At 55.4% G+C, this 10,920-nt stretch overlaps 1 protein-coding gene across 1 annotated transcript; it reads left to right on the forward strand.

Moving 5' to 3' along the window:
* Nucleotides 1–481: 481 nt before the first annotated feature.
* On the forward strand, nt 482–6,809 carry Lrfn1 (leucine rich repeat and fibronectin type III domain containing 1). Its single transcript, XM_026411590.2, has 2 exons — nt 482–1,887; nt 5,842–6,809. The coding sequence occupies exons 1-2, from the start codon at nt 482–484 to the stop codon at nt 6,737–6,739; spliced, it is 2,304 nt and encodes a 767-aa protein (XP_026267375.1). The 3' UTR covers nt 6,740–6,809.
* Nucleotides 6,810–10,920: the final 4,111 nt, after the last annotated feature.

Raw genomic sequence — 10,920 nt, forward strand, 5'->3', positions numbered from 1 at the left:
ACAGATGAAGAAACCGAGATTCAGAAAGGTTCAGACACTTGCCCGAGGTCATACAGCTAGTAAGTATTACAGCAGGGATTTGAGCTCAGAGAGTCCGGCTTTGATATTCCTGGCCTTAAACTACAGTCAATAGTTATTTCAAAATATTTGTTGGGTATGGAAGGTACCAGGCTGGGCCAGGTGTCTGATCAGGAGGTCGTAAAAGGTCTGGGAGCACCTAGAGGAGGGACAGGGGTCGGGTGGGACACTCAAGGGAGGAGCAGTGGGAATTTGCCGACCAGCATGAAATATTGTAATTTGTTAATAGGAAATGCATGCCGGCCGATGGTGAGTCCTGTCGCTGTCCTATAGAATACAGTGATTTGGCGGGGAGGAAACCGGGCCTGACTCTTAGCAGGACGTCCCAGGAGCCCTGAGCGTGGGTAACCGTATCTTTCCCTGCAGGTCTCACCTCCCGCACCTCCCGCTTTTTCATTGCGCCATGGCTCCAGGTCCCTTTTCCTCGGCGCTCCTCTCGCCGCCACCTGCTGCCCTGTCCTTTCTGCTGCTGCTCTGGGCGGGGGCATCTCGAGGCCAGCCCTGCCCTGGCCGCTGCATCTGTCAGAACGTGGCGCCCACACTGACCATGCTGTGCGCCAAGACGGGCTTGCTCTTCGTGCCACCCGCCATCGACCGTCGCGTGGTGGAGCTGCGGCTCACCGATAACTTCATTGCCGCTGTCCGCCGCCGAGACTTCGCCAACATGACCAGCCTGGTGCACCTCACCCTCTCCCGGAACACCATCGGCCAGGTGGCGGCCGGCGCCTTTGCCGACCTCCGTGCCCTCCGCGCCCTGCACCTGGACAGCAATCGCCTGGCGGAGGTGCGCGGCGACCAGCTGCGGGGCCTGGGCAACCTCCGCCACCTGATCCTTGGCAACAACCAGATCCGCAGGGTGGAGTCGGCTGCCTTCGACGCCTTCCTGTCCACGGTGGAGGACCTGGATCTGTCCTACAACAACCTGGAGGCCTTGCCCTGGGAGGCGGTGGGCCAGATGGTGAACCTGAACACCCTCACCCTGGACCACAATCTCATCGACCACATCGCCGAGGGGACCTTTGTGCAGCTGCATAAACTGGTGCGCCTGGACATGACCTCTAATCGCCTCCATAAACTTCCCCCTGATGGGCTCTTCCTAAGGTCCCAAGGCAGCGGTCCCAAGCCCCCCACGCCGCTGACGGTCAGCTTCGGCGGGAACCCGCTCCACTGCAACTGCGAGCTGCTCTGGCTGCGGCGGTTGACCCGGGAGGACGACCTGGAGACCTGCGCCACCCCCGAGCACCTCACCGACCGCTACTTCTGGTCCATCCCAGAGGAGGAGTTTCTGTGTGAACCTCCGCTGATCACGCGGCAGGCGGGGGGCCGCGCTCTGGTGGTGGAGGGCCAGGCTGTCAGCTTGCGCTGCCGGGCTGTGGGGGACCCTGAGCCTGTGGTGCACTGGGTGGCGCCAGATGGGCGTCTGCTGGGGAACTCCAGCCGGACCCGGGTCCGTGGGGACGGGACGCTGGATGTGACCATCACCACCTTGAGGGACAGTGGCACCTTCACTTGCATCGCTTCCAATGCTGCGGGGGAAGCCACCGCGCCTGTGGAGGTGTGCGTGGTACCTCTGCCGCTCATGGCGCCCCCGCCCGCCGCCCCGCCGCCTCTCACCGAGCCTGGCTCCTCTGACATCGCCACCCCTGGCCGACCTGGTGCCAACGATTCAGCTGCTGAGCGACGGCTTGTGGCAGCCGAACTCACCTCAAGCTCCGTGCTCATCCGCTGGCCCGCCCAGAGGCCCGTGCCTGGCATCCGCATGTACCAGGTCCAGTACAACAGCTCTGTGGATGACTCCCTCGTCTACAGGTGGGTATGGATGCTGCGACCCCCATCTCCTCCCAGCCCAGGGTCCCTTCCTCCCACCAGCCGATTCCCTTGGCTTCTTGCTTAGCTGGGGTTCTGGATGGCCTTGCAGGGTGATCTCAGTCCCCGTCTCCTCTCTCTACTCTCCTTCCTCCTGTCTTTGTTTTCTTTTCATTTAGCAAATATTTGTTGAGCACCTACATGAGCAAGACTAGGGCTGGGCACTGGAGTCATAAGAGTGAAGGAGCTCACTGTGATCCCTCTGTCACCTGATGCATGATCAATGTCACTGCTCACCAAAGGTGTCTGATTTGTGCACCTCATCAGTTACACATTTGGGAGCCCCAAACACACACACACACACACACATATAAATATATATATTTAGATTCCTATTCATAAATTGTAAACAGAATTATAGAATTATAAGTACTATACCAACACATTGGGTACATCATACAGAAAAAATGGACTTTTATTCTATTTATTTATATGTGGTGCTGAGAATTGAACCCAGTGCCTTACACATTCTAGGCAACGCTCTACCACTGAGCTACAACCCCAGCCTAGAAAACAAAATGCATGACAAAAATATAAGTTATTTCCACCCTCCCGTGGGTTGGAAGTCACTGTCCTGGTGTGATGGCGTGGACAGACAAAGGAGTTACTTCCTCCCATTGTCTCCTACTTCCCTGCTTGCATCTCTCCATCTGCTCTACCTTCTCTCTCTCCTCATGAAAGTACTTAGACTTTGCTCTTTGCTAGGCCCTGACCTGGGTGCTGGGGACCCAAGGAGACCAAGAGATCCAGTCCTTGCCTTCAGGGCCCTACATGCACCACAAATCCCTGTCATGGCCCCGCAGTGTCTCTCCATCATGGTAGTTTTCAGTATGACTCTTGGCTACAGATGGGCACACAGTGGGCACTTCATGAACAGCCGTTGGCTTCACAGATGCTTCTCCCTCGTGCACACTGCAGAGGGGCTGCTGAGTGCCTGCCTCGCGCTTAACTGTACTTGTAGATGCCAAAGTGGCCAGAGCCATTCCCTACTGTGGGTAGCCCCGGCTGTTGGGAATGCGGAAACCTTCTCAGAAAGGCCTGGCTTTTGCTCCCCATCCTCGCCTGGCTCCCTGGGCCACTGTCTTGGCATGGAGCAGGCCCGTTCCCACTGCTGGCTGCATGCATACATGCCTCTCTTTTCCCTTGTCTGTTTTCCTCATTTTTGTCTTCTTAATTCTGGTCACCAAACACTGAGTAAATGCCTACTGTGTGTCAGACCCTGTGCTGGTCCCAGGGCCCACTGAGGTAGACTGGCCCAGTGTCCCAAGAGTAGATAATGAATGAGACAAAGAGCTTCATAAGACACCTCCAGAGCTGGCAGCTGACTCCCAGCTCTGTTGCAAAGCAGGCAGCATCCCCCTGCTGATTTGATTTGATTTGCTGATTTTTTTTGTGGTGCTGGGGATTGTGATGCCAGGTGGCCTGCATGTTAGGCAAGTGCTCTGCCATGCCCACCCTGCCCTCTCCTCATTTTATAACAGAGAAACTGAGGCTCAGTGGAGAAAGGCACGTGCCCTTGGTCACACAGGAATAGCAGAGCTGTCCTTTTTATGCACACACACACTTACTGAACACCTACTGTTTGCCAGGCAGGGTGGAGGGGAGGTGGATAATACATTTCTGTAAATGACTCAGTTTTTGTGAGTCTCCACCTGTTTCTTTGCTTCTTTTTGACCCATGGCTACCATCTGGCAGGATGGGGGAAGGTTCAAGGCCCCAAACCTTGAATATATACTGATGTTGATGGTCCCCTGTCCTCAGCTGGGGACTTTTCCCTTCTTCTTAGGGCCTCAGTTCCTGTTCTTCATTCAGGAACTCCATTGCAGATACCTGCACTGTGGCACTGCAGGGGTTAACTTCCTCGCTGCCGCCATGGGCGGAGGTGACATCCAACCAGAAGCCTGCTCAGCTGCTTGCTCTGGTCTTGCAGCCAATTAGAGACACATGGGCCCAAGCTTCCTTAAGGAGCCCGCCTCTGTCCTTGAAAAGGGGGGAGCCCCTAGCAACTGGTTATTTAGGGGAAGAAGCAAGAGGAATCCAAGGCTCAAAGACAGGAGATGAGGAGGGACAAGGGAGACTTAAAGCCAGAGGCCAAGGGTGTTGGCTGAGCTGGCAGTGGTCTGCAAAAAGTGGGAGAGATGGCCCTTTTGGGGGTGTGGCCATACTTGAAGTCTTTGGGTGGGAAGGTGGCTCATGGTGGTGGGCCCTGGGAGGCAGGATGACTGGGGGTGGGGCTTCAGGACCAGAAGATGGCCCTGCTGGAGGGGAAGAGGGCCTGGAGATGGGCAGGGCCTTTCAGCAGTGTTGCAGCTGTTTCACGTGGTCCCAGGTAGAGGAAGGTGTGGTTCCAGTCCCTGGTGAGCCACTCAGGCCTTGCAGGAAAGAAGAGCTTGTGAGGCTGGGTGTTGGGTGTGCAAATTGGTGTGGACTGGCAGTCCTGGGTTAGCTGAGGCTGGATGCGGCCAACAGGGTGGAAGGGATGTGCTCAATAGAAGGGGATCAAGGCCTAGAGGAATGTCCTCCAGAGGGGAGAGTCTTACAGCCAAGGAGGAGTGCAACTCGAGGTAGAGTGGGAACCCCAGCAAGGGTTTCTGGCCACTTTAGGTGGGACATTAAGCTAATGGTGTTATTAAGAGCCAGACTTTGGATGTGTGAACTCATTCACTCCCCACACCATCTCTATGATGTGGCGTTTCCTATTATTTCTGGTAGGGAAAATGGTGCCCAGAGGTTAAGAAACTTACCTGAGGTGACAGCTGGTAAGGGGCAGAGGAGATATCAAAACCAGGCAGTCTGGCTCCCAGGTTTGGTTGGCTTTTAGCCACTTCTCTATATTCCTCCTCTTTTGAGGGGAGGGACCTGTTGCAGGAAAGGAGCATGTGAGCTTGGCTACATTTGACCCAATTAAAGATGAATGTTTGGAAGCATGATATGGTGACTTCTGGTGGCGGAGTTAGGCATGCACATAAGGGGTGGCTGCCTCTACTACCTGGACAAAGAGCAGGGCATGCAAAGGGTGCACGTGGTCCGAGGCACGGGAGGGAAGCATCCCTAGTTGACCTTGTGGGGTGTGGCTTGGAAGCCACATTTCAGTCAGAAGCAGAGTAGCTTGTAGCAGTGGCCCCTTAATGAGCTGGAATGTCTACTTGAGCGCTTGGAAATTGTGCCAGAAGTAAATGTTTTACCCAGAAGCTATGTTTTACCCAAAGGTGGGGCATACAGATGAGGGAGTGTGACCTGCATCATGGTTTCCCCTGAAAGGCAGGAATATGTATAAAAGAGGAACTAGTGGGAATAAGGGTTTCTGAGTTGTTGAACTGGGTATCCACTGATGTGGGGGTGGGGCATACAGATGAGGGAGTGTGACCTGCATCATGGTTTCCCCTGAAAGGCAGGAATATGTATAAAAGAGGAACCAGTGGGAATAAGGGTTTCTGAGTTGTTGAACTGGGTATCCACTGATGTGGGGGTGGGGCATATAGATAAGGGGGTGTGGCCCGTAGCACCAGTCCCATATATGCTAGATATATGCAGATGAGGGAGTTTGAATGGTAGTTGACTTGGTAGGAGTGAGACGCTCTGAGGGAGCATGTCCCATGAGAGCAGGGGATGTAAGATGAAGCGCTCTTCCCATGTGGGAGCCAGGATGTAGTCGAATGGCTGATAGCATCTCAGAGAGCCAGGTGTGTCTGAGGCATGCAGATGAGAGGGTGGTAGCCGTGGTCGCGTAAGCCTGGGTATATAGGCTGATGCAGGATGGCTGCTGCTGCCTGAGTTGGGGGTGAGACACAGGCAGTATGGTTCAGTCCCCACTGTTCACCAGGGGTGGGGAATAAAGTGAAAGGATGCGGTTCAAGACTAGGGCTAACTCCGCCCTGATCATGCCCCCTCCTGCAGGATGATCCCGTCCACCAGTCAGACCTTCTTGGTGAATGATCTGGCGGCAGGTCGCGCCTACGACTTGTGCGTGCTGGCAGTCTACGACGACGGGGCCACGGCTCTGCCAGCCACGAGAGTGGTGGGCTGCGTGCAGTTCACTACGGCTGGGGATCCTGCACCTTGCCGCCCGCTGAGGGCCCATTTCTTGGGCGGCACCATGATCATCGCCATCGGGGGTGTCATCGTCGCCTCGGTCCTCGTTTTCATCGTTCTGCTCATGATTCGCTACAAGGTGTATGGTGATGGGGATGGCCGCCGGGTCAAAGGCACCTCCAGGTCGCCCCCACGGGTCAGCCACGTGTGCTCGCAGACCAACGGCGCAGGCGCGCAGCAGGCCCCACCGCCGCCTGCGCAGGACCGCTACGAGGCGCTGCGCGAGGTGGCCACCCCAGCCGTCGCCGTTGAGGCTAAGGTTTCCGCGGTGGAGGCGGCTTCTGCGGAGCCGGAGGCGGTCCTAGGACGCTCGCTGGGCGGCTCGGCCACCTCTCTGTGCCTGCTGCCCTCCGAGGAAACTTCTGGGGAGGAATGTCGGGCCGCGGCAGGCCCTCGGAGGAGCCGTTCAGGGGCCCTGGGGCCGCCAGCTTCAGCGCCCCCGACTCTAGCTCTGGTTCCTGGGGGCGCCCCGGCTCGGCCAAGGCCACAGCAGCGTTATTCCTTCGACGGGGACTACGGGGCGCTCTTTCAGAGCCACAGTTACCCGCGCCGCGCCCGGCGGACAAAGCGCCACCGGTCCACGCCGCACCTGGACGGGGCCGGAGGGGGCGCGGCCGGGGAGGATGGAGACCTGGGGCTGGGCTCCGCCAGGGCACGCCTGGCCTTTACCAGCACCGAGTGGATGCTGGAGAGTACCGTGTGAGCGGCGGGCGGGCGCCGGGACGCCTGGGGCCGAGAACCAACGCCCAGCCGCCCGGACGCCGGGGCGGGACTCGGGGAGAACGCGCAGCGCCGGGCCGTCGGAGTGGAGGGGAGACCCGGCTTCTCCTCCGCCAGGGGCGGGGCGGCCTCCGACCGCGCTGGAGGCCACGCCCCCGCGCCAGGGGCTGGGGGCGGGCCCGGCCTCCCCTTCAGGCCCCGCCCCTCCTGCCCCTCCCCCCGCGCGCTCGCGGACCTCGCTGGAGCCGGTGCCTTACACAGCGAAGCGCGGGGAGGGGCAGGCCCCCCCACACTGCAGCACTGAGACACGAGCCCCCTCCCCCAGCCCGGGACCCGGGGCAGGGGCGAGGGGCCCATTTCTTGTATCTGGCTGGACTAGATCCTATTCTGTCCCGCGGCGGCCTCCAAAGCCCCCCCACCCCACCCCACTTACTCCCTGGTCCCGTCGGATCTGGCTTGGGGTCTTCCTTTCTCTCTCCGCTCGTCTGTCTCTGTCCTTCCTCTGTCGTCTCTGTCCTTCCCTACTTGTCTCTCCTTTCTCTGTCCCCGCGTCGTGTCTCTTCTCCCTCTGTCCTTGTTTTGTCCAGTTTCCCGACTCCCGATTTCCTTTCCCCACCACCCATTCTCCCGGGCAGGTCCCACTGGAAGGACCAGACTCTCCCCAGCCTCCCTTGTTCCCCCAGTAAATCCCCACACGAACAAAATTCAAAACCAAATCCCCCTCCCTACCGGAGCCGGGACCCTCCGCCGCAGCAGAATTAAACTTTTTTCTGTGTCTGAGGCCGCTCTGCTGACCAGTGTGTGTCATGTGCCTTGGGGGGGATGACCTAGATAGCTGCATAAGGACTCCTAAGTCAGACTGAAAGAAGATGACTAACGGGCGGCCGGGAGGACTGGCAGACAGCTTCCGATCTTTTGAGAGACTTGAGGGGGAGGGGATAATCACACAAGCAAATTGGTACTAGAAGCCGACACATAGGGAGATGCCCGTTATGGGCTAAGCACTTAAGTCATCTAATCCTCACAACCAGCTTTGGACATCAGTATAGTATTGCCATTCCATTTTACAGGTGAAAAATTGAGGTCCAGAAAGTTAACCTGCCCATGGTGACAGAAGCAGAAGGTGGCAAAATTGGCATTTTAAAAGGCTGGTGGAGTGGAAGCTGGGGACACACTTGTGTTCCCAGCTACTTGGGAGGTTGAGACAGAGGATCATGGGAACCTGGAAGTTTAGGCCAGCCTAACTCCATCTCAACACTAAAAGGCAGGTGGCCTGCCTTCTGGGTCTGTCCTCATAACCCCAGCACTCTGCTGAGGGTCACTGAATTTTTGACTCTCTGAGCCCCTACAACTGTGTGAGGTGGGAGGCCTTTGTTCTTTGTTTTTTATTTTATTTTATTTTTTAGTACTGGGAATTGAACCCAGGAGTGCTTTACCACTGAGCTACATCCCCAGCTCATTTATTTATTCATGCATACATACATACATACCAGGGATTGAACCCAGGGGCTCCTACCACTGAGCCACATCCCTAGCCCTTTTTTTTTTTTTTTTTTTTTTTACATTTTATTTAGAGACAGGTTCTCACTGAATTGTTTAGGTCCTTGCTAATTTGCTAAGGCTGGCCTTGATTCTTCTACCTCAGCCTCCCAAGCTGCTGAGATTACAGGCATGCACCATTGCTCTGGGCTTTATTTCTTATTTTGAGTGGCCTTCTCGCTAAGTTGCTGGCCTCAAACTTGTGATCCTCCTGCCTCAGCCTCCTGATGGGATTACAGCCGTGCACCACTGCACCTGGGCCCTTGTTTCATTTTATAAAAAGGATTTTGAACCAGAGAGAGGTAAAATCATTTGCCCAAGGGCCCCTCCCCTGCCTCCCCACCCCCATGAATATATAGTGGAGCTGGCAGGTTGCCTCTGGTGGCTGTGTATGGAGGCCAGGAAATGGCCCTAATGACTTCAGCTGAACTTAGCTATCTAAAGCCAGTATAGTGACGGGGTGGGCGGGGGCCTAGGTGAGTCACTGATTTGGAATCTGAGGGGTCCTAGGTGGACGGAGTCAGCTGGGAATGTGGAGGTGATGTGGGAGGGGGCTGTCTTAGGTGAGGCTGAGGGCTGGGCTGGGGAGGGAAGGCTGGTTAGGGGCTCTGGGGCACCCTAGCCCTTGCAGGGACCCTGCAGTGAAAACTCCTTCCTCATCTTGGGGAAGCAGGAAGAAGGCTTCAAGCCAGTGAGGGGCCCCCTGAGGCCTGGGGAGGAGGAGAGAAAGACAAAAATAGAAACAGAGCAGGAGGGAGGAGGATGAATCTGGGCAGACAGGGTGGGAGGCAGCAAGGACAGAGGCACGTCAGGCACAGGCCAAGAGGCTCCCTCACCCAGGGGCCTGGCCACACTCACTTGCAGCAGTCAGGACGACGCCAGGTACGAGTGCTTCCCACCAGCCAGGCACCCAGCTCCCAACCCTCCTGGTGCAACAATAAAGAGTGTGGATCCCAGTGCACCATACGTGGCGCTCACGAGGTGGAGTTACTCTGATAATAAGCAAGATCACATTGAAAGCCTGCATCTGATGCGTGCAGTGTGGGCCTGTAAGATGGGCCGTGTTGCAATCAGTTTTCTAGATGAGGAAACTGAAGGTCAGGCAGGTTAAGGAGCTTGCCCAAGATCACAAGCCGTAAGAGCAGAGCAATGATGGGTCAGCTGATCACCTCCAAATCCCGCAACCTAACCATCAGACTTATATTGTCTTCATTTCACTTAATAGAACTCTATTGAGCATGTGCTGCATGCCTGACCCATTGCAGGGGCTACAGCAGCAAACAAAATAGAGAAAACACAATAAGAAAACCCTGGCTTATGGAGCTTTTATTCTAGAGGGGAGGAGAACATAAATAAGGAAGTAAATAGCACATGAGGATAAATAAGTGCCATGCAAAGAATGCAAACAGGATGATGGCACAGGGTATGACCATGAGACCCATTTAAGGTTGGGGGAGGAGTAAATGTGGGTGGCATTAAAGCTGAAGGAATACATTGTGGGGGAAAGCACTCCTGGCAAAGGGAAGAGCGTGTGCAAAGGCCCTGAGGTAGAAGTATGCTTGGTGTATTGGAGGTGACTTGTCTGGATTGGAATGAGGGGAAGAATGAGATGGGAGAAGCAAGCACAGAGCATGTTCTGCAGAACCTTATAGGCTGTGATTAAGAAGTGACATGTTGCTGGACGAGGTGGTGCACACCTGTAATCCCAGCAACTCAGAGGCTGAGGCAGAAGGATTGTCAGTTCAAAGCCAGCCTCAGCAATTTAGCAAGGCTCTATCAAAATGAAAAATAATAAAAGGGCTGGAGATGTGGCCCAGTGGTTAAGCACCCCTGGGTTCAATCCTCAACAATAACAACAACAACTACTACTATTACTAATAAGAAGAATAAAGAAAAGATGTGGCAGTTTGTTTCAGAGCTGTGGGAAGCCTGTGGGGGGCTTTCTGCATGAGTATGTGGTTTGATTTCCATGGAGACCCCAGCTCTGGGGTGGGATGTGTCTGTCTTCAAAACAAAGTAAAGAACTGCCATCTCAGAACTTGGAATTCACTCATCAACATGTTTGGGGCCCACCTGGTCCTGTCCTGCCCTGTGTATGGCACCCTGCCCACCTTCCTTTAGAGCCCTGAGCCCTTCATTTAATAGGAAATAGTTCTCAAGGTCAATGTCATGCTTGTTTTTCAAAATTTAAAGCTTTAAACCCAGAGAATGGGCACTCTAGTGAGAGAGGGCATATAGTCACCAATGGGTGACATTTGGGCACTGTGCATGGCCCTGTGCTGGGCACTGGAGATGGTGGTGACTCGTGTCCATGGTGACTCAGACAGGCAGATGGCTGTGGATCTGGGCTGCGAGGGGAGCTCAGAGGAGCTGCCCAATGAACCCTGAAGGATCAGGGCAAGTATTAGGGCCTTTTGGTGGCAAGGGACAGAAATTCAGCTCAACTGGATTAGGCACGAAAAGGTGACTTTTGTTTTGGTTCATGTAGCTGGGAAAGAAACAGCATTAAGGGTAAGTCTACAAGAAGCAGGACTCAGGGACAGGAACACCCCTGAGCCAAGCCTCCTTCCTTGTCAGCTCTGTTCAGCTGCATGGTCATTTACGTACAGACTCAGCCCTTCCGGA

The sequence above is a fragment of the Urocitellus parryii genome, chromosome 15 (genome assembly GCF_045843805.1).
Source record: "Urocitellus parryii isolate mUroPar1 chromosome 15, mUroPar1.hap1, whole genome shotgun sequence".
In the NCBI taxonomy this organism is placed as follows: Eukaryota; Metazoa; Chordata; class Mammalia; order Rodentia; family Sciuridae; genus Urocitellus; species Urocitellus parryii.

Bases quoted from the DNA above. Each gene is read 5' to 3' on its own strand.
- Lrfn1 (XM_026411590.2), top strand. From the start codon at position 482: ATGGCTCCAGGTCCCTTTTCCTCGGCGCTCCTCTCGCCGCCACCTGCT. The intron at 1,888-5,841 runs GTGGGTATGGAT...CCCCTCCTGCAG, and splicing joins GATGACTCCCTCGTCTACAG to GATGATCCCGTCCACCAGTC.